General features: G+C 36.5%; 1 protein-coding gene across 1 annotated transcript in view; it reads right to left on the reverse strand.

Annotated features, from left to right (window-relative positions):
* MCPH1 (microcephalin 1) overlaps nucleotides 1-24,644 on the reverse strand; it is a 123,338-nt gene continuing 98,694 nt past the window's right edge. The window contains exons 13-15 of the mRNA XM_070954912.1: nucleotides 10,193-10,430; nucleotides 8,005-8,078; nucleotides 1-28 (exon numbers count right to left, since the gene is read on the reverse strand). Of these exons, the coding sequence (XP_070811013.1) occupies nucleotides 8,017-8,078; nucleotides 10,193-10,430 (300 nt within the window). The 3' untranslated portion in view covers nucleotides 1-28; nucleotides 8,005-8,016. The remainder of the gene's footprint in view (nucleotides 29-8,004; nucleotides 8,079-10,192; nucleotides 10,431-24,644) is intronic.

Raw genomic sequence — 24,644 nt, forward strand, 5'->3', positions numbered from 1 at the left:
CGGGGAACTTGAAGGCAATGGAGATTTACTGGAAAAAGATATAGTATTATTGAAAATAGGCTAGATGGGAACGTTATACCAGACCCATCCACTGTAGAATTTTATGAATGTATGCCTCTCACTCAGAAAATATTGCCTATAAAATCCTTGCAGTGGACAAAATAAACTGCCTAATGCTAATATAACATGCAGATTATTCTGTAGATAAACCTATATGTTGCAAGGATTATAATATAACCACCTGTGCAAATAAATTGGCTTGTGAATTTTCCATAACAATGCTTTTATATCAGAGGTGGGTTTCAGCAGGTTCTGACCAGTTCTGGAGAACCGGTAGCGGAAATTTTGAGTAGTTCGGAGAACCAGTAGTAAAAATTCTGATTGGCCCTGCCCTCATCTATTCTCTGCTCCCAAGTCCCAGCTGATTAGGAGGAAATGGGGATTTTGCAGTAACCTTCTCCTGGATTGGGGTGGGAATGGAGATTTTACAGTATCCTTCCCCTGCCATGCCCACCAATCCACACCTACAGAACCAATAGTAAAACATTTTGAAACCCACCACTGTTCTATATTCCCAGAAAAAAACTACTGTTAAATTCAATGATTTTCTACTAACAGTCCTCTCCCAATAGTGTTTCAGATAGTCCTCAATTTACGACCATAATATCAGCCCAAATTTCTGTTGCTAAGTGAGAATTTTGTTAAGTGAATTTTGCCCCATTTTATGACTTTTCTAGCCGTATTTGTTGTTGTTGTTGTTGTTGTTGTTGTTGTTGTTATTATTATTATTATTATTATTATTATTATTATTATTATTAAATTAAATTTGTATACCGCCCTTCTCCTTTCGGACTCAGGGTGGTGAACAGCCAAAATAAAAACATTTGTACAAAAGTTAAAATAATTATTTAAAACTAATTAAATAGAATTTGGCCCATAATTTAAAACATATCAATTAAAATCAATATCAAACGTTAAAACCAACATGGAATCTACACAGTGTTAAGCGAATCACTGGAGTTGTTAAATTAGTAATGTGATTGTTAAGTGAATCTGGCTTCCCCATTGACTTTGTTTGTCAGAAGTTTGCAAAAAGTGATCACATGACCCCAGGACACTGCATCCGTCATAAATGTGAATCAGTTGGTAAGCATCTGAATATAAATCACGTGACCATAGGGGTGCTGCAATGGTCATAAATGTGAAAAATGGTCATAAGGTCATAAGTCACTTTTTTTCAATGCCATTGTAACTTCAAATGGTCAACTGTTGTAAGTCGAGGACTATCTGTATTGGATCAGAGGGTTTAGGGAATTTAAAATGAAAATACACAGTGTTAAAAAAAAAAATCAAATTTATATGGCTGCCCATTTCATGAAAAGCAACTCTGGGTGATGTGCAACAGTCCAATAAAACAGTAAAGCTACAAAACATTACCTAAAACTATTAAATAATTAGAAGGCATTTAAAAAAAAACTACAAAAGCAAAACTAAACCAAAAAAGAAAATAACAGGCAGAGCCAATCAGTGGTGGATTTCTACTGGTTCACCCCAGTTCAGGCAAACCAGTAGTGGCGGTGGTGGGAGGCTCTGTCCACCCACCATCACGGACGTTCTCTGCATGCACAGAAGGTTCTGCGCATGTGCAGAAGTGTCATGCGCGAGCTCACAGTTCCGAACCAGTAGTAAAACGGTAGCAGTAAGTGGAATCCACTACTGGAGTCAATACACTAGTTCATCTGTCCCCTAGATCCCCAGGCTTGCTGGCAAAACCGTTAAATGGTTCAGGTAAATTTGGTAGTTTCTGCTCGCATTCATTCAGATAAGAATTTCCATTTTTTTTCCTAAAAAAAAGGAGGCTAAAATCCTCCTATGCTTTAGGAAACCTACTGCAGACGCTGCCTGGATTGGCACTAGCAGAGTTTACTAATTTGTTATCCACCTGGAGGCCTCTGTAATGGAAAAATACAGTAAATGTAATGTGAGTTCTACCTCTTATCACTAATTTTGCTAACAACCATCACCTGGCTGCTCATTAGTTTTTATTAGTAGCCACTGTGGTTAGTTAGTTGGTTGTAAATGAAACAGACTTCCGGGCAGTTTACAAAATTCAAATGGATTTTATGCAAATACAACTCCGTTATGTACTGTATATGGAGGAGTTGACATATTAATAGTATTCTAATAACAGTTCCACTTTAAAATATCCACACTTGGAAGCAGAAGGTTAATACAAATACCTTCAATTTTTATGATTCTTTGTGGCAAATTAGTAGGAAGCACTGAAGTATTTACTACTGTCATAATGCTATACTTCATGTAAAACCAGAAGGTTGGGGGACATTTCTATTTTATTTAAGCAAAAATGTTAATAGACTCCCAATAGGAAGCTTCTTATTTTGGCCTGGAGTTATACAGATCAGGAATTTAATGGGGAAACCTGGCTTGGCAATAATATGTGTAAAAAGGTGATTCATGATGATCAAGCGGGATTTATAGAGGGCAGATACATGAAGGACAATGTAATGCAAGTTATAGATTTACTGGAATATCTTGAGAAGAATAAACAGATCCCTGCAATGCTGGTTTTCTTGGATGCGGAGAAGGCCTTTGATAGAGTGGACTGGAATTTTCTATTAAAGACTTTAAAAAAGATGGACTTTGGGGATCAATTTATACAGGCGGTTTCAGCAATTTATCAAGAGCAAAAGGCACAGATTATTATTAATGGAAGTTTGACAACAGACTTTAATATTGAAAAAGGAAAAAGACAAGGTTGTCCGTTATCCCCATTGTTATTTATTTTAACACTAGAAGTCTTGTTGAATACAATACGGGACTCGAATATCTTGAAAGGTATAGTGATAAGGCAAGAGGATTACAGAATAAGGGCATTTGCAGATGATATGGTTGTTACCCTATCACAGCCGATGGAATCAATAATCCAGATGAAAGACATTATAAAAGACTATGGTACAGTTCAGGATTTAGACTGAACCAGAAAAAAACTAAGATGATAGCTAAAAATATGACACAAGATCGAAAACACGAACTTGAAAGGAGGGCAGGTTTTGAGATTGTACCAAAGGTTAAATATCTAGGAGTTCAGGTTGCAGAATCAAATATGAAATTGTTTCAAAATAATTATGAGGTGTTGTGGCAAAATATACAGAAAGATATGGAGACTTGGAAAAAACTGCAGCTGTCTTTACTTGGAAGAATAGCAGCAGTTAAGATGAACATTTTGCCAAGATTTCTTTTTTTGTTTCAAATGATTCCGGTGCTTAAAAGTGATAAACACTTGAAAGAATGGCAAACTGGATTGAATAAGTTTGTCTGGAACGAGAAAAAACCGAGAGTGAAATTGAAAATTATGCAAGATGTTCCAGAAAGGGGAGGTCTTAAACTTCCAAACCTACAATTATATTATGAAGCAGCAGCTCTGACTCAAGCAAGTGATTGGTTTGGAAGGAAAAAGACTGGAATATTGAATATAGAAAGTTTTGATCTTGAATTTGGTTGGCATGCTTACTTATTTTATGAAAACAAAGTGGATAAAGTATTTAAAAGCCATATACTTAGAGACTCCTTGATGAGAGTTTGGAAGAAGCACCGATTCAAATGGGATTACAAAATACCGCTATGGCTGGATCTTGGTCATATCATGTGGAATACAAATATGATGTCACTCGGGGGTTTTTTATATAAAGAAGTTCTTTTTACAGATGCGGGCAGATGGCAACTGAAGACATTAGAGACACTGTTGGATGAAGGGATTAATCTAACTTGGTTACAGTATAACCAACTTCAACTGAGATGGAAAGAGGACCAAAAAATTGGTATTATGTTGCATGAGGAAGAATTGGTTAGACATATAAAAGAGAAAGGTCCAATGCATATTAAAAGGCTTTATAATGTTTTGTTAGAAAGGGATTCGGAAACTGAGCTGGTTAAAGATTGCATGATTAAGTGGGCACAAAATTTTGCAGAACCAGTGATGTTGGAAACATGGGAAAAAATTTGGGTTCAGAATGTTAAATTCACACAGTCGCAGAATCTGAGGGAAAATTTTTATAAAATGTTTTATAGATGGCATTTAGACCCTAAGAAATTGTCATGCATGTACCCTAATGTTCAACCAAAGTGTTGGAGATGTGATTGCTTAGATGCTACATATTATCATATCTGGTGGACTTGTAAGAAAGTGAAGGCTTTTTGGATAAAAATTTGGTGGGTTATGCAGAATGTTTTAAAGAAAAAAATTCAGTTTTCTCCACAATTGTTTTTATTGGGTATAATTAAGGGTTTTACATTGGGTGAAACAAAGTTGATATTGTATATGATAACAGCAGCAAGATTACTGATAGGTTATTATTGGAAAAATGAAGCTGTGCCCACCATTGAGGAATGGACTTTGAAGATGGCCAGTTTTGCAGAGATGGCGAAGATTTCAGCATATCTAAAAGATCACTCACAAGAGACTTATGAATGGGAGTGGAAAAAGTGGATAGACTATGTGCAGAATAAATATCAAACTAGGAAGTATCAGATAGCTTTTAACTGAAAATGTTATATAAAGATAGAAAGATTTGATTTTTGTGAAGATGAAAAATTATATTGGGGATGGAGGGGTTCAAGTTTTATAAAAAGGGGATTTTGATTGGATTATATTCTGTGGAAGTCCGAGGGGGGGAAGGGTGGGTTAGGGAGGGATGGGGAGGGTTAGGGGTGGTTAGGGAGGGTTAGGGTGGTTAGGGAGGGTTGGGGGGGGAATGGGGAGAAAATGTAATTGTAAAACTTTTGCAATAAAAAAAAATATGTGTAAAAAACGATCTTGTCATAGTAGCTGAATACGAAGTGAATGATAATCAGCAATGTGATATGATGGTGAAAAAAAGGCAAATGCAATTTAGGATGAATCAATAAGGTATCATTTTCAAATTGTAGCAGGTAATAGTTCTATCTATCCTTATCACACTTCATTTTAAGTATTATGCTCAGTTTTGGCTCTATACTTTAAGGCAGAGGTGTCAAACTGGTGGCCCGCAGCCCACGGCCACCCCAGCTCTGCGAATGGGAAAAACATTGTGAAAAGTCACGTGACGGAAATATGATGCCACGAGTTTGACACATGCGCATTAAGGGATCAGATGAAGTGAAATAGGTTGCAAGAAAGGCAATTGTACTTGAAGAGGGTTGGAATCAATGGCCTGTGACCCTTCCCCTAACATTTCATGGATCCAAAAATGTTCTAAACTCTTTTCTTCAAGGGCATTTCATACGATTTAAGTGAGACCCAAGGCTCTGCCCAAGGGGTAAAATATAATTATAGCTGAATTAGGTTTATTTTACTGCATACCTATAGGAATTGACTTGGTACCTTCACATTCTTTCTCAAATTTTCCAAAATTAACTTCTTTTTGCCCATCAGGCAATGGTGAAATCCAATTTTTTTTATTACTGGTTCTGTGGGCGTGGCTTGGTGGGTGTGGTATGGCTTGGTGGGCGTGGCAGGGGAAGGATACTGCAAAATCTCCATTCCCACCCCACTCCAGGGGAAGGATACTGCAAAATCCCCATTCCTTTCCCACTCCTGGGGGAAGGATATTGCAAAATATCCATTCCCACCCCACTCTGGGGCCAGCCAGAGGTGGTATTTGTTGGTTCTCTGAACTGCTCAAAATTTCCGCTACCGGTTCTCCAGAATCTGTCAGAACCTGTTGGATTTCACCCCTGCCATCAGGCTACAGTGCTTTTAAAGGACACTTTCTTTTAATTAAACCTTTCCTATATATAATTTTAATTTTATAATTAAAATTTATAATTTAAAATAATTAAATTTTAATTTAATTAAATATTCCCTGTATTTCAAAGCTCTGTCCAGTTTTGCTTACCAGATATTCAACCCACTACTAAATACAATGATCCACTGGCTGAAAATTTTGTCAGCACTTGAAAAACAAAAATGCTTTGCAGTTCAAGGTAGCTGGTGAACATTTTCTGGGTTTAGAAGCAAATAGGATTAGGCCTACGGAGTCCTTGCATTGGAGACATTTAAGGAATACTGGTGGATGCTCTCAGAATTCAGCAAAGTATCCTGAAAGAAAGCAGGATGAAACCATTTTTGTATGATGTCAGGAAAATTACAGCATGCCTGGAATCACTTAGGAAAATTACAATCTGCTTGGAATCACTAGGACATGAGAGCTTCCTTTTTCTCGGCCAGTAGCTCTGCATCCCTTTCCAAAGATCTACTGACCCTGAGTTCAGATCCCACTGCTTTTTAGTGAAGCCAAACGTTTGGGCTGTAGATGAGCAATGTCAGGGCTCAGGGCCATCGTATGTTTCTCTATGGTAGAGATGAAAGGGTTTAACATTACAACATTCAAATGGATTACAGGTAATCCTTAATTTACAACCATAGTGGCTGTTCAAAGATACAGCGGCACTGAAAAAAGTGGTTTATGACCATTTTTCACACCATTGACCAATGCAGCATCCCCTTATGATGGCTGTGGTGTCCCAGGGTCACAATGATCTTTTGCAATCTTCTGACAAGCAAAGTCAATGAGGGAAGCCAGATTCACTCAACAGTTGTGTTACTAACTTAACAACTGCAGGGATTCACTTAACAATGGTGGCAAGAAAGGTCGTAAAATGGGGGGAAAAGTCACACAACAACTGTCTTGCTTAGCAATGGAAATTTTGGACTCAATTATGTTCATAAGTCCAGGGCTACCTGTACATCCCTAGTTTGTACAAATACAACTCCCTGTTTTGTGAATGGAGCCTTTTTTTTTTTTTTTGCTAATGACTATTATAGAAAGATACAAAAGAAATCCACTTTGTCAGTACCTTCTGACCACTCATGAACACTTGGAGAAAAAGGTCTTGTCGGAAGCTAAAATCAGAGGTGGCTTTATGTATAAAACCTAAATTTGCAAAAGTTTCCTCAGCTGAAAGCAACAATGAACAGACATTAGCCTTCAAAATACCTTGTTGTAAATATCTTTATTGGCGTCCCACTGTAAAATGTGTTACATGTGTGCTTTATAAAAATGAACAACTTTCCCTAGAGATTCCCCTATACACAATTTAAAATTTAATTTCTAGAGAATTTATGAGAAAACTATTTTGGAATGTTTGGTTACATAAATTAATGATGACAGGTTTTTGTGTGTAAAACATTTATGAGAGCTAAAAGACCATGATAGAAAAACTTTTAAACTTAAGTTTAAAAAACGCTATTTTGCTGTTTATTGGGAACCATGTGTTCACATGTCACTTTTTATTAAAATATTTCTATTTCAGACCATGATATATTGCTGCTTTGGCAACAAGTTACTTAATAAAAGGGTTCATGTGTTTGTTGTGTATGAAGGATGGGTCCTTGTTCGTTAAGTAACCCTCAATTGGCATTTTGCTGAAAAGTTCATAAAGAGCAGCAGACAAGATTTTCTGTTTATAAAGATTTTTTTTTAAAAAAATATAGTCTGCTTCATCTATTATGTCTTCATAGTTTATTGGCTCTGACTTAATATATATCAGATGGATCTATTTACTTAGTGTAAATAGCTTAGTGTAACATCCAGTGAGATAAAATAGTTCTTTAGGTTAAGTACAGTGGATGAAATCAAACATTACATGAGCAGTTTCTATCTACATGACATAGTTTCTGCTCTGGAGGTTAAGGGATCACAGAAGGAATGGGAATTGTCTCAAGTTCTAGCTCAGCTGACAGATTTTTATTAAATGTGCTACTCAGCGCCTGTTGACATGGTATTTTTTGCCTAGACCGTATTCTGGGTAGGACTGTGCGTAGATTTTAGAACTGCTATTCCTTCCCTGTTTCAATATTATCCCTTTTTGTTTGCTTTTTTTGTTTTTTGTTTTTACAATACATACATTAGCTTTCAACCTGTTCAACACTCACAAACCTGAAACACAATAGTATTAATTGTTCCATTTCTTAGATGAAACCCACATTTTATGGCATCAGCTGACCCTTCATGCAGACTAAACCGTGTTCTGAAACAAGTAGTTTTCAAGAGGGCAGATCCTGTACTGGGTGATTGAATCTGGAGAGAGAAAGGAAGAATGCGATTTAGAATGGGCACTGAATCAATAGACTCACAACTTTTACAAGATAGTAGTTGCACTATTATTTAAAGTATTACTGCTTAATAACGTCATCTTTGAAGCATTGATTTCTGCTTTATTCCATCCAGAAAAAGGTGGATTGCCTTTTTAAGTCTTCCTGCTGTTAAACCCGCTGGTTGATCTTTCAACAGAACAGAAAACAAACAGTATAAGATTTTAAATGTCTAGACGTTTCAATTTTAGCAATAAGTTGAGAAAAAAAAAATCATGCTCTAAACTGTTAACACAGGAAGGTCACCAGTCCAAAGCAGCTTTATCTGGAGATCTTTCCATTCAGAAGGTGCTGTAATTTATCTTGTTAAGGGTAAGAGACAAGACATTTACCTCACTGAGGCATTTTATGTCAGCTCACACATAGCCTCCTCTTAACCTTCTTTAGCACTTGCAAAAATCAGAAGTGACACTCCTTCCCACCCCCAAAGATCTGAACATTCTTAGTAAATAATATGGCTTCACACATGATTTTGTCTTTCATTTGTAGATCAGGCAAAATTTGGCATGGACGCTGCCTTTTTGACTCTGTCTAAAACCAAAACACAAGACTAACGGTTAACTGAAAGTAGGGTTTGGTTCATCTTGCGTGCTAATGAGTTCGGCTTGCATGTCAAAGGAGATCCAACATTCAAATAATAATCAGGTCATGTGATCGGTTTCTTGTAAAAGCAACTCAAGGCTCTTCTTGATCATGTGTATAAGCAGTGCAGAACTTAAGTGGGGCATTTCACTTTGACCAGTTTGATCAAAATGCCCCTCTGGAGCAACACTCTCTTTTCAAGTGTGGTTTCACAGCAGCCATACTGCTAGGATGCTAATAGGGACTTCTGTGCTCATGCAGAACATTATACTTTCCTAGGATTGTAACTCCTGGTGACTTGGACAAATGTGACTAGAAACCAGATCTTCACTGTCTCAGGGAGGGAAGTCACTGCAATCACTTGTCAGTCAGTGAAAGTGGAAGAGATGGTGCAGAATTTATATCTATTTCTGCTTCAGATCCTTTGTACTCTCCTCCTTTCTCTTTCCCTGCATAGAGAGCCTTTTGCCATCTGTTTCTCATGCTTCCTTGAACCATAAGTTGAAGGCAGTTACATGTTTACATTCTCTACATTCCTGCTCTGAGAATCTCCCTGGGAATCTCCTGCACTAACGCAACCTTGAGACAGAAGTCCTTTTCTATCTCAGCAAAATGGCCACTCAAACCAGCTTTGCTTCACTTGGACACTTTGCTCCAGGGCATTGAGGTGGACCAATTTTTAAGTCAAGGCAATGCGTCAGATTTGAAGCATGGGAACATCTGGGAATGAAACGACCCTACATGTTTCGACTTAAAATCTATGGGTGACATGGGAAATTCTAGAGTAAGTTTAAATTGTATAAGGAAATGACTGTAATTTGCCTGATTATGAGAGCAGAGAATAATGTAACAAAAAAAGAAACTTATTACCTATATCTACATACGACTTAATTGTACACACATACAGTAGAATAATTGGCCACAGACATATGCTCAGTAGGGTCCACCCAATACTTCCCTTCTTTATCTGCCAATACAGGCTTGAAAGCTGCTGAAAAGATATGTGGAAAAAGGTGTAAAGGAAAGGGAATGTGAAGTTCAAGAAAAAAGAAGAAAGGAAAGGGAAGCTACACTACACAATGACAGATTTGCTTCTGCAACATTGGAAGCCATGAAATTTCTGGTGCATGGGAGAAACAGGGCAACAGATTCTACATGCCAATGTTAATGTTGGTTAATGCTGTAGAGGCTCATACATTGATTTTTGGAAACACAATCCTGAGATTAAGATAATTCCCACCCCTAGGCAAAAGAAAAAAAAACCCTCAAACATACCTCTCACCCCAAAATCTCCTTTCCTGTATGCCATTAATCTTAGAAAACATAAGATGACCCATTTTAAAGATCAATTATTTTGGAGAAAAATAGTCTTCCTTTCAGAAAAAGTGTAAGAGTGTAAAAGTTATATTTTAGAACACATACAAGTTATATTTTAGAAAGTAAAATGTGATCTCTTACCTATAATCCATTTTTCTGATAAACATTGCATATCCACATACTTTCCAACTTTGCACTGTCCAATACAAATTTTAGCTTGACGGAGGGTTTTACATACTTTTCCTCCACAAAGCTGTACCAGCTCACAGAGCTTCTGATAGGGGGGTTGACTTGTGCGAGAGATGAACATTATAGGTTGATTGGCAAAGAGTTTTTGATACACTTTTTCTTTTAGAATATTGTGCTGAGATCGGGAAATCTGTTTGAAAAAGGGAAAATAAATAAGAAAGTGAATTTCACCACAGGATGAAGCATTTGCTTTTGGGAACATATTGCTATATTTTACAATTTTCTTGCATACAATTTTTCTGTTAGAATGCCTGCTGCTTTAAAATTTAGTGTACAGTTATAATAAACTCTCAAAAGTGACACAAAAAAATCAATAATATAGACTCTGTAATGTTAAATAATATCAGAATGTTCTTGATATTCAAAAATAATTATTTCTATGTTTGTTTTATTATTTTATCTATTATATTGATAATAAAGCCAGATATGATTTCCATTGCAATAAGAGTTTAAATTAAGTTTATTTTTTAAATTGTTATGCCTTTATTTTTTGTCTAAACACAACTATATGGAAAGAAAACATCTAATTGCATAATGAAACATTGCAGACTCAACAGCCTTAATCTGAAACATACTCTTACTGCATCAAACTATTTTCTGGTGTTAAAAGATATATTGAATCATAAACTAGCCAAACAGGTTGGGTTGACACTGTGTATTAAATCACAAATAACTAAGATTTAAAATAACCAAGTTTCTCAATAACTAAGTCTTGAAATAGGTAGTTATGCATGTTGCCTAAGTACAGCCATTTCTTAGATTTCTTCTAGCTGTGAAAGAATTTGTATTCAGTTACTGCCAGTTTCTTGCTCCTTTGGGAATTTTTAAGATGAAAACAGGATTATATATTTCTTAACACAGAATAATTAAATGCACAATAACAGTTGAATTTCAGAAGGGCAGCCATCTCAAAGGACAAACCTCTGTTATATTTATTCAGAAGGCCCTTATATTCAGTAAAGCTATATCTAGGTGAATGAGCAACGTGGTAGATAGGTATGTAAGAAATGGAATAAAAATATGATGATTGCTAAAATCAAGCAAATAATTTTGATATGAATGTTTGCACGTGCAAGCTTAAGCCATCAGATGTCTGGACTTAATAGGCCAGATGAAGGAGGCTTTTATTACAAAGAGCATATTCAATGCCCATGATAATTAAGCAAAAATGAGACTGTATAAAAATAGGATAGCAAGATCAATAATACCTCCCAGAAAGGATGATATGCCACTATAAATGGTTAGTTATGCATGATTACGTTCCCTCATTACTCTTACTCATTCCTTATTAATATAAGTGGTCTTTATTAAATCCACTAATTAATACAAGGGTTGGGCAAAGGCATGTGCAAATTTAAGAATAAATCAATTGAAATCAAGGGAACTAATCAATGGATGGATTTCAAGAGGATTAACAAGGGGATGAGTAACTGGTTTCCACCCAATTACTGTATAAAAAGTTGTGATACAAATTCCCCCCATACAGGCAACTGTGTGTTAAATGTAATTGTTCACCCTGGTATGTCTATTTTCCTAGTCTAAGAATTTTGTTTTTTTCAAACAGAAATTGGAATTATATGAGTCCTACTCCCAATCTAGTCCTCTAAAAGGATACAAGTTTATAGCATCAATGATTAGATCATGGCCCACAAATTTGTCTCTTCATATTTCAGGGGGAAAAAGATAATGGCACCAACACTGAAGGATTAGGTGACCAGGATGGGGTAGCCTTCCAGAAACTAAGCAGGTCTGGCCTCTAGTTGGGTGACATATGGGAGCCCTATGTGACATGGCCTTATGCTCTTGGATGGAATAAAGGCAGGATATGAACCAGCAAAATGCCATCAGAATTCACAAAACAGGAAGTGAGTCAACTTTTTCAGGAGTCACAAGACTTGTTTACATTCAGTTAGTGTGCAGCAAAGTAAAATAACTTGGAATTTGATATAAACTGTGAATAATATCATAAGATATGCTGTACTTCTTTTCCAAACAGGCAACTCATAAATCTTTATAGCTTTATCTTGGCATTTTATCCATCCTAGCATATCAGTTAATGTACTGTATCTGACAGAGGAGAAACTCGAGTTCACATCAACATTTGACTGTTGAACAATGGATGACTTTGGCTTTGTCACTGTCTCTTAAACCAACACAGGGCTGTAGTGTTGGTTGTTCAGATAAAATGAAGAGCCTCTCGCCAAGTGCACTAATCTGTGCTTTTGGGGAAGAAACAAGATATAAAAGCAACATTAAAAAAAATAAGTGATTGTTGGCTTGTTGAAGAATTTAGTGACTGTTGAAGTTAAACTGGCACTGAAAAAAGTGGCTTATGACCATTTTTCACACTTATGACCCTTGCAACATCAGTTTGGGTCTCAATTGTGGTTGTAAGATGAGGACTACCTGTATAGTGAACAAATTGCCATTTTAAATTTGCAGCTGTTGTTTGGACATCAGAGTTTCCTTCCCCTCCAAGACAGGTGTGAATGGGAAAGGGAAAAAGAAAAGGCTCTGAGTCTGGAAAAAAATTAGGGCCTTGGGAAAGGGTGGCCAGCCTCTGGAATAGTCTTACAAATCAAAAGAGAAACTTCTGTGGCCAATTAAGCCGACAATCTATTTCTTCCCCATGCTGAGCCAAATATTCTAGCTCACATGTACTGTTTTTTTAATGTTAGAAGTACCTCAGGATATATATGAGACAAACTTCTCATATAACCCAAAATAGCTTATTTATTTTATTTTATTTTTACTAATCTCTCATGCCACCCATTTAGGTTAACAAAGTCCAAATGAAGAACAACAATCTCCACAGGATATAAATCTAGCCTTACCATATCTAAAATTAATAATCAAATCCAATTTGAAAAGACCTTGCGCTAAAATTGTCCTGTTGTGGTTGATAGTGTGGAGCTCTAAAGTTTCTAATCTGAAGCTGATTAAAACTGACAAAGTCTGTTTATGTTCAGATCCAGCAGAGTCTGAATTTGTTACAAAGAGCCTACGTTAAGCTTTAACTTGATTGTAATCCTGCTGTTTTACACATTTTTGAGAGACATGATTTAAATAATTTATTGTACTCCTGTTTGTTCAGCATTGTTCTTTAAAGCTTAAAATTGCTGAGGCCATAAAGAAAAGCCATTCTATGCTCACTGTGATTCCTATTATATTAGAAATGAGCCTAAATTGACAAGAAAACTGTATGAAAAAAGCCTGCTATTTTATAGGTTTACAACAATCAAAATCAGCCAAAACTGAAAAGTTCAAATTGTGGAGGCCACGTTACTTGTTATACTTTTAAATGTGTTATTTTATCTTATTATAATAAATAAAACTTGGATTATGAATAGAAAAGGTTTGGCTGTTGAACTTCTTTCCAAATGTAGTGTAGATAAGGGCTGTATTTTTTTTTTTTTTCAGTTTGTACAGAAATCATTCAAATGTAAGCATAATATGTACTTGATTTTACAAAAGATCATACTGCAAAATCAGTGGGATAAGATCTGAATCATATATTTGAATTTAGGACTGGCTATTATATTAGCAGCAATTGTTCCATGGGAATATATGTAGAGAACTCAACATTTTCATGAAAATCCGCAGCTGGAAAGGAAGCTATCTTCGGTCCTTTCCATATCCTTCATTGTGCTTATTTTGTACCTCCAAAGATGTTTCTGAATTCCACAGAAATGTTTTCTTGGAGGTACTGCCACCATCGATTCAAATGCACTTAAAAATAAGGCTTGCAAATATCCATATAAATTCCTCGATATAAGTCAGTGGCCCCCAACCTTTTGGGCACCAGGGACTGGTTCCATGGAGAGAGGTTTTTCCATGGACCGGAGGGGGCATGGTTTCATGTGCTGCCTGCATCCCGTGGATGGGGCTTTACTTGTTTGCAAGGCCCAGTTTCTGACATGCTGTGGACCGGTGCTGATCCACAGACCGGGGGTTGGGGATCCCTGATATAAATAATGGAAGATAGTATCCAATGTTATTAGTATGTCCTTTTTTCATAAAAGGTAAAGGTTTCCCCTGTCCAGTCATGTCCGACTCTAGGGGTGGTGCTCATCTCTTATTTCCTAGCTCAGGGAACTAGTGTTGTCCAAAGAACTTCTGTGGTCATGTAGCCAGCATAACTATACGCCAAGGCGCATGGAGTGCTGCTATCTTTCCACCGAAGTGGGATCTATTGATTTACTCAATTTCCATGCTTTCAAACTGCTAGTGGGCAGGAGCTGGGGCAAGTAACGGGAGCTCCCTCCATCATGCGGTGGTCGGGTCTTAAATCTGAGCTGTCAGCTTTCCAGTTGACAAGCTCAGTGTCTTTAACTGCTGAGCCAGCGCCCTCCCCCTTTTTTTTATAAAAGTTCATATAATTTGGGATTATTTCAGACATACATACTGACAAGCAGCTTGAACAAGAAACTAGAGCTCTCAAGAGCTGATTGCACTGCAACATCCAATCCAAAATAGAGAATCAATACTTTCTTGCACATAGTTTGTGTTTTGGAACTAAATGGTACAATAGTATAGTGAAATCCAACAGGCTCCATCCACAAACAGAAGAACGTCTGCTGTTTTCTACAGGTTCCTTGTCCTACCTGTTGCCCAGTAACTGAAGGAGTTGAAAATCCCACCAGCCGCTACCTTTAAGGCAGCAAACCTGACAGGTCCTTGGAGCCTCTTTTTTTTCCAGCTTCATTTAAGCTTGTTGGCCACCTCTTTTTTCAGTTTTCCCTTCCTCTCTCTTTTATGAAAGAGATAAAGAACATGGAGGCATTTCCAATGTTTGATGACTAGCATCCCAACCCACGTCATCTTGTGGCTTGCCTCATCCCTTTGTAGGCATTTTCTATGAGCCATATTTTAAAGAGGCTAAATGTTTAATCTCAGAGAGTTTAGATTAAACCTTAGTGGACATATTGGGATTTACATTTAGTAGACATATATAGGATCTGATTGATTATGTGCCATTAAGTCATACAAACTAGCGATTACATAGAAAAAACTTCTTTTTTACAATCTATCCGTGGCCTGGTTTCTCTTATCTTAATGGATTTTTTTCTCTCTCTCTCCTGCGTTTATTTATTAGATTTTTATTCCATTTTTCATTCAGGAGTACAACTGGCATACAGAACATTTCCTTTCTTCCAAATTTCCTCTTCACCACCTTGTGTAAGTTGGACTGGAGCAGAGAAATGGACCAAAGTCATAGTAAACTTCCAAGGCTGAGAATGGACTTGAACCTGGTCTCCCCATTCCTAATCTAATACTTTGACCATTATACAGGTAGTTCTCAATTTATGACGTTTAGTGACTGTTTAAAGTTACAGTGGCACTGAAGAAAGTGACTTATGATAGGTTTCCATACTTACAACCATTTTAGCAACCCCATGGTCACATGATTAAAATTTGGATGCTTGTCAACTGGTACGTATTTATGACAGTTGCAGTGTCCCAGGGTCATATCAACACTTTTTGCAACCTTCTGACAAGCAAAGTCAAAGGAGAAGCCAGATTTACTTTACACCATGTTACAAACTTAACAATTGTACTGATTCACTTAACAACTGTGGCAAAAAGGTTGTAAAATGGGACAAAATTCACTTAACAACTGTCTTGCTTAGCAATTGAAATTTTGAGAATTGTGGTTATAAGTCAAGGACTGTGTATATTATCCTGACTTATATACCACCATTGCCTCTAACAAATGTTAACACTGTATGAGTCACAGCTCAGCCAATTTGTCGTGGGTTACTACAAGTATCTTTTAAAAATCTTTTTTATGTTATACTAATGCATGTAAGTACCATGCCCTAAAACAGAAAGGGAAAAAAGTAAAATGCTGACAATGTGACGTAAACAGAGCTTTACAGATAAACCCTACTTCTCTCACACACTGATAAGAAAAGTTAATTTCTGCAATTGTCTGAAAAGCAATGTTCCGTGGGAATTTTGTGAAAAGGTTTGGCAGATGAATCTGTTTTCTGGCAGATGTTCAAATTTATACTTGAGAACCACTTTTTTCTTCAGTGCAAACATGGTGTCCACCAGGAATAATACTGTGCACCTCTGTTCAAAACACGATTGAGACAGAGAGCAGATATGAGCTTTATATTAAAGAAGCAAAAATGCATTAATTATCAATTAATAGTTAGCTATTTTATCCGAGATGAAAATTGTTGTTTTGGTTATAATGGTTGGTTGCAAAGTCAGCCAGATATTTAGACTAGATTTGACATCTTTGCCCACCTATTGAGGCCTTTCCAAGGACCTGGGATAGGCAGATGTTGTTTTGCAAGACATGAGGCGTTTTCTGAAATAGCTGAATTTAATTACAATTGGAGCAGTGTTTTTTCCCCCTTTCTTGTCCTGAATGATAGCAAGAATCTATTTCTGTTAGCGTTTCTGTTAACCATGTAAAGGCTAGGTCAGGAATCTCCAAATGCGGCAACTTTGAGACGTGTGGACTTCAACTCCCAGAATTCTCCAGCCATTCCTCTGGCTGGAGAATTCTGGGAGTTGAAGTCTATTGGTCTTGAAGTTGCCACATTTGGAGATCCCTGGGTTAGGTAAGTGTGCCATGTATCATAAAGCATTACACTTTTTAAAATATACCAAATGCCATTTTCTTCCCTCGTCAAATAATAAATGTTTCCTAAAATATCATTTGTTTCTTTTTAAAAAGAATCTCTATCAATACCAACATTTATATTCTCTTGCACGCAGTCGGCTGTTAATGCCTGCAGAGATTTCCCTGCTCATTCCAGAAGTGCCACTTAAAACAGCTTCTAAAGTGTGTGTAGAATCATCATGAATGTGTATGTGAAACATGACTTCCATATAATTATATATGAAACCTAGATCTGGGGAAATTCAAGGTGGAAGGATTCCCACACTTGAAATCAAGTTGTCCTACGTTTTCTGCATTAAAGCACATTAAAGTAAAGCCGCCTTTTGCAATTGACTGACGATTTTGTCAATGCCAATGATGTTCAAGTGGTGCTCCAAATATTTTGCGATTGTATCCATGGCAATTATTTTTATTTATTTATTTGTATCCTGCTTTTATTATTTTTAGAAATAACTCAAAGCGGCAAACATATCTGACACACCTTTCTCCTATTTTCCCCACAACCCTGTGAGGTGAGTAGGGCTCAGAGAGAGTGACTGGCCCAGTCACCCAGCTGGCTTTCATCCTAAGGTGAGACTTGAATTCATTATCATCCGCTTTCTAGCCTGGTGCCTTAACCACTTAACCACTATTACTATTGGTACTGTAATTACTTACTTCTGCCACAAACATTCTATTTCTATTTGCAGTCATTATATTTTGTGATTTTTTAGAAGCCCGATTATTAGTGCTGATAATGTTACCTAATTTGGGTAATGAAGTGTCTGTAAGAAAACAACCAAGCTCAGAGAGCACCAAGGACCACTCAGCTCAATTAATCTTTTCCCATTTCTCTTGTTTAGTTCCTCACTTCTAAGCTACCAACTTTACTAATAAGGGGAATGATATTAATAAAATATCTGATTGTAAATAATAAATAGAGTTTGTAGCAGATGATACTTCGGTGGATTCCAAAAAGCTCCTAAAGATCCTTTTATGAAGCTATTTAGTTCCTTTTTCTTTCAGTGATGATTATTGTAGACTATTACTGAAACTTTCCTTGGAGCAAAGAAATTCATCTTATTACAGATAATCTCTACTGTATATTTTGATTGATAGCAGCTCTCAGAAATTGCCTGTGTACAAAATACATTCTTTCCCATTCAAATAAAAATCCTTCTCCTTTGTTTTATAGGTAGGTAGTTGTGTTGTAGCAGACAGAGATCCTATTTTAGACCAGGAAAAAAAGGGGCAAATTGCCCTCAGATTCATGGAACTAGTTTCACAATTCTTTGGATCACAGTAATATATATTCTGGGTCAGGGTCTAATGTAATCTTTGCCTTTGCTATACTGAACATTATTTGCATGTTTACTAGTCATCTGTACTGAAATAATCTCTATTCCAGGAATAACAGTACATTAACAGTATCAAACAGATTTCTGAACCAAAAGCCTGGCAAAAAAATTCTCCAAAGCATTCTCCAAATAAATAAATTTCTTCATCATAAATAGAATATAATGTTAAGAGTCATTTTTTTTTATTAAACAAAAATGTGCATTAGTTCTGTTCTATCTAAAACAATCTACAATTACTAAAAGCACAGAGCACATCCTTTATTTTTTAAGTTTATATGAGTTGCTGTTAAGATGTCCAGTAGCACCTCAAAATGTGCCAAGCATCATTTGTGTTCCAGCTACTAGAATAATTGACAGGCTTTACAATAATTTTTGGAAAACACTTGAACTTCTCTTTCACACACTGCAGCTCTGTTCAATATATTTAAGATAAAGTACACCACACTTATCTACCTTCGCATTTTAGATAGATAAGGTTTAAGATTGAAGCAGTTCAGGTTCTCCTCCAAATAAAGATATTCTTCTTAAAGATGATTGATGAGAAGAATCTTCATGATCAACTATCCTATTGCTTTAAAGATACTGAAGACTATAAGAATACCTTCAAAGAAGAACTTTGAATTCTGTTTCTAAGCTAACCTTGCATGCATTGTACAGACGTTCAGATGATTCTAGAATCTGTAGAATGCTGGCATATTTTAGAACATAAAAGTGTGCCTAAATTCCACATAACAAGGCTTACAGTGCTGAATGACTGCAGCAGGTTACTTCCTACTTAAAATGTAAAGGGGTGCATAATTTCCTCCTCTTTTCTCCCCAAAAGAAGCTAAAACTTTTTTTTTTTTAATGGAGAGAATGTGATTATATTCAAGAGTGGATGACTCAACTAGCACCTGAGAATTTTTTTGTGTGACTGTTATTAATGGATTGCTGAACTTCCTGTTTCAGCAAAATACCAAACATGTTGGTTTTCCTTTACAAAGCAGCTATTACATCAAGCCTTGTTCCTACCATTTCAGTTTTGTCTGGAGTCCAACATTTTCTTTGGCAAATGTAAAAACGTTCTAATTAAAGTGCTCACAAAAACAAGCATCATTCATCACAGACATAGCAAACATCTGAAGAACATTGCACTGCCTGATTCTTTTACTGGATACCAAGAGAACGACAAGACTATTGTTATGCATCTGCTCTAAAGGGATAGACTTGCCCCATGAGCAAATTATTTGCAATGTGATTAATTTTTCACTAGTATCTTAATTTATAGAGCTGAATAAGAGGCCATTGACAGGCCTCGGTTCTAGAATAGGAAATAATAGAGAGAGTGAAGAAGGCAAAAAGAATTGGGTCATAAGGCAAAGCTCATTATTGTATTGTGTTGCAATCCCTAGAGATTATGCCATCTCCACTATTTTGTAGGCAATATCATTCCCTCAAAAGTTTTCAACAGGGTCTTCTGCAATTTTTTTGTCCAAAACCATATTTTGTGTGTGGTTAGAGTAAAAAAAACCCTGCTATCTTGATTACATCGTGTGCTTGTGGAGAAATAGCATTCTGAACATATATGGTAGATGGACTCAGAAATAGATTGGGTGATGGCTAGTAAATAAGAATTCAATCTAAAATCAGAGGTGCTTTCAGAGGGTCTTTATGTATTTGATTAAGTGCAAGATCCTTAAGGATCTTTCCTACATGGGATCATTGTTCCTAGCAGTTCACTACTTGAATATGCAGATTGATTCAGTTTTGTTATGAAACTTAAGTGATGCCAATAGCAAACAGACTTCTACCAGTTTCAGGAGAGATTGGGACTGAATATTATTTCCTAGAGGGAAACTTTTTTAAAAAATGTAATGAGATCCATACAATTTATTTTTTAAGCAGGCTTTCTATTTTGTCTTGTGGTTGAAGATAATAAAGGGGGAGAGAAATGCAAAAGGCAAAAAGGGACCAACGCTAGCAACCTATATTAAATAGTTTTAGGAATGGACGCAAACCAAAAAAAAGTGTTTTGTTTTGAACTTGGAACAAAATAGTCTTTGAAATGCTCAAGAACTTTCAAGGTGACTCTGTACTGTGAAAACAAAATTCAAAATCTCTTATGTGTTTGAAAACTCAAAACTTTTAAGGCATTTGAATCAAGCTGAATATGGTTCACTTAACAGAAAAGGGCAATGGTTGGAGTTGCTCATGATTTGCTGAGCTTTAAGACTAACAGTGGTTCATCAGGATTGGCATTGTTGGACTTCTCTAGCTTTGGACACTCTTAACTTCCAAAATCTACAGCCCTTCTCAAACTCTTTCATTCATTCATTCATTCATTCATTCATTCATTCATTCATTCATTCATTTATTATTTGATTTTTATACCGCCCTTCTCCAACAGAACTCAGGGCGGTGAACAGCCGAGATAAAACATAACATATAAAATTTAAAACAGTTTAAAAGATATTAAATAATTTCGGCCCACAATTTAAAACAACCCAATTAAAACTAATTTCAAATTAAAACCGAAAGGATGGGATCAAGCCAGCTGTCTTTAGCTGTTGCTGATTGGTTTTTTCCTATCAGTTTCTCCCCTATCTATCCTGTTGCATTTTTCGGTTACGTGGCATGATTTTTGTTCTCCTATCTTCCAACTATTTGTGAGTGTACTTCAGTGCTTAGTTTTAGGTTCCCTGCTATTTATTCAATAATTGCCTTTGGATTATATGACTTCTTTTTTTTCAGTTTAACTATCCTAATTATTGCAACACTATCCAGGTATATTTTGCTCCTGTCATAATAAAAAGCGGCATAATAGCTACAATAACGTAATTGGTGATACAGATCTTACTTAGTGTAACCATACTTTAATCACAGATTAGTGTTGTCTTACCTAGATTATTACAGCAGTTTACTTGTAGAGTTTTCTGGGCTTACGTTCAGGACCTCTTCCAATTGATCCCTATGTTTTTTCTTCTCCAATCTTTAAACTGGTTGGATCTTTGAGAATATAATTTTAAACTATGAGTGTGGCTTCCTGGATACCTTGTATAGGCAAACCTAGTAATCTGAATAATTTAATCCTGCTTCATGTTCTGTCCATGTGGTTTGACGGTGTAATCAGAGTTGGTTAATTTTTTTTACATTAGAATGATCACTTCAAGTTTGGCTTTTTTCATCTATCACCTTTGGAATACATTCTGCTTAGAATTGTAACTGGAGTTTGAACCCCTGAATTTTTTTTTAAAAGCATGAAATACTCTTTTTCTCATTAGCTTTATGAGAGTAGAAAAATAACATTGCTTAAAGTATGGATGAATGCGAATAGGTAATGGTTGCCGTAATTGATCATTGTACACTTTTGTTTATATTACATTGTCGTGTTGCACTGCCCTTATTACACACTAACTTCTAAAGTAATAGATTTGTAGCCCGTATTAAAGGATGCCTACCAACCAAATTGCATACATTTGACTAAGGGCATTTTTAAAAAATTCCATATAGAAAACTATGGAAACACACAATTCTACTCTCACCAAATCAGATACCTCTTTATGTTAGTATCCGTTATCAAAAATTCCTCCACAACAGAAGGGACAAAGGGACAAAGGTCTGTTTAGTTTCTTTAAGTCACCAACCAAGACATTACAGAAAAGGAAAGCAAGCAGTTTTTTAAAAAATATTCTTTTCCATACATTTCTCCTCTTGACAAATTTCCTTATGGTTTTACATTTTCAGCTTGGTATTTGTGGGAGTTTTTCTTTCTTTCTGCAGTCTGCTTGCCAGGTGCAAACTCAGCAAAAGCAACACTTTCCCCCCCCCCTTTCAAGACATTTCTGCATGCACATGAGGTAGCTGCTGGCTGTCAAAATGGAGAGAGACCGTTGACATTTCTTCATTGCATGAATAATCTTAACACTGCAACAAGACATAAGAACATTCACCTCAAACTCCAGCCAACCATTCCAAGACTTCACTAGCAGTCATTTTTACCATAGCTGGAGGTGATGCAAACTAGCACGCAGACATTCTTTTGAATTTATAAAACAGCACCCACCTACCCATCCATTTATATGAACTCATAGCGAGGTTTTTCAAAATACAACAATTTACTGACTAGCTGACAAATGAAACAGCTGCAAGCCATTTTCTCTATAGGAATGTGCTTCCTTTCCCTTAATACTCCATTCCCACAACATCCCCTCATCTAATCTAAAACAGTAGCAGCATGGAACTAATTGGATCCTACTATAGTACTAAGGGGGCTGGAAAAAGTTTGGGGAAAAAATCCCAATTGCAAGTCACGGAACAACAGCCCAAATTTGGTGCCATGCCCTAACACAGAGATGATGCCATTCAAAAACAAGATTTGTTTCACATTTGGAATAAAGCAATGTGTTCTATTGCATACAGTAGTCCTTGATTTATGACTGTGATTGAATCCAGAGTTATGGCCATAGGTTGTGCTGGTCGTTAAGCAGGTTGTCATGTGAGCAACTTGATTTTATGACATTTTAAAGTGAATCACCATGATTGGTAAGTTAACACAGCAGACATTAAGCGAACCCATTGTGTACAATTTTTTGCCAAAAACTAAAAGTAAATGCTAGTTTTGGGCAAAAACATTGCAATTACTTGATTGTGAGGTGCTGCAAATGGCCATTTTTTTTTTTTTTTTTGCTTTAAATGCAGGCTATTTAAATTTTTTTTTTTTTAGGTCTGTTGTAACTTGAATGGTTGCTAAGTATTTGGTTATAAGTTGAGGGCTAATTGTACCTAAAAGGAAAAATACACATTTTGCTTTATGGTCTATGTTGTACTCAAAATAGCCATTTTGAGACAGGCATCTGAAGCGCAAACTGTTTTGCATGTTCCTAATAATTTTAACTAAATGTTAGTGCTAATATTATTATATTTAATATGCTAATAGAAAGTATGTAGGAAAATATAAAGAAAAAAGTTTCAACATTCCTCCAGATCTGTAGGGATTTCTTTTTAGGATTAAAATGTAAATAAACAACAGACATTGATCTTTAATTGCAGTAGTATAGCCCGTGCAGAATATAATTCTTTTTTTGGGCATTCTTTAGTAATAACAAGCTAGAGAATTTAGGGAGCATATGCTTTTTGTCTTAGTAAAAACTTTATCACACTGTTATAACATCCAATAGTGTACAGAAGTAATAGCATGTTCTTTTCCTATCTAACATTTTGAACAGCTGCACCTGGAAACATAAAAGCAGGATTCATGGGCAAATATCTTCTTTGTTTGGAAATGTATAAAACTATAACAATCTATTATACTGAGGAACCATACTGTTAGTTTAAGTAGGAGGGTCTTTCTGGATCAAAATGATAAAGCTGAAAAACAAACTCCAATGATAAGTGGCTGCACAAATAATTACTGGGGTGCTCATCCTGCATGTTTATTTGGAAGCAAATTCCATGGTATTGAACAGGTTGATTTTCAAAGACATGTGCAGAGAATGCATTAATGCTAGATTCAACACCTGGTGAGTGGCAATCAGAGTAGAATACATAGATAACCTCAAAGAAGCTTTGCAGACACAGTTAAGGCAAAAAATAAAAAATCGCAAACCCTGTAACTCAGTTGTGGGAAAAGTGGAAGCTTGAGGAAGAGATTTCAATATCACTCCCCCCCATTCCACTCCTTAAGATGGAGCAGAGGCTGTCAAGATTTTTTTTTCTGTTATACCATACATAAGAACCAGTGGTGGGTTCCTCCCAGTTTGGCCCGGTTCCGCCGAGCTGGTAGCGGTGACAATATGATGTCACCGAACCGGTTCTGCCCCCCCCTCGCGTTATTTTTACCTTTTATTTGGCCCCACCTCCAATCTATTGCTGCCTCCTGAGTCCCAGCTGATCGGCTAGAAGAAAAAAAATTGTTTAAACTCTTTCCGCGGGGCTTCAAAGGGCCGCCCTACAGCTGATCAGTGTTAAAAGGAAGTGTGGTGGTAGACCGGTGCCTCCAAAAACAAATGAGTAGACTGGGGCCTGCAAAAATAAATGGGTAGACCAGTGTCTCCAAAAACAAATGGGTAGACCAGTGCCTCCAAAAACAAATGGGTAGACCAGTGCCTCCAAAAACAAATGAGTAGACCGGTACAGCTCTGCAAGCAGTTAAAAGCCTGGTAGACCAGTATCTCTGCTAAATGCTAAAGAATTGTCACATGACCATATTCCTTGCACTACTTCCCGATCTGGCCAACTTCAAAAGACTGACACTAATCTATTTTTACCTAATTTTATTATCAAGTTCCACTACTTGATGTGCAACTACCTGTGTTTCCCTGAAAATAAGACCGGGTCTTATATTAATTTTTGCTCCAAAAGATGCATTAGGGCTTATTTTCAGGTGAGGCCT

This window comes from Pituophis catenifer, unplaced genomic scaffold (assembly GCF_029215685.1).
Source record: "Pituophis catenifer annectens isolate HBS135680 unplaced genomic scaffold, rPitCat1.0.hap2 SCAF_1, whole genome shotgun sequence".
Taxonomy (NCBI): domain Eukaryota; kingdom Metazoa; phylum Chordata; class Lepidosauria; order Squamata; family Colubridae; genus Pituophis; species Pituophis catenifer.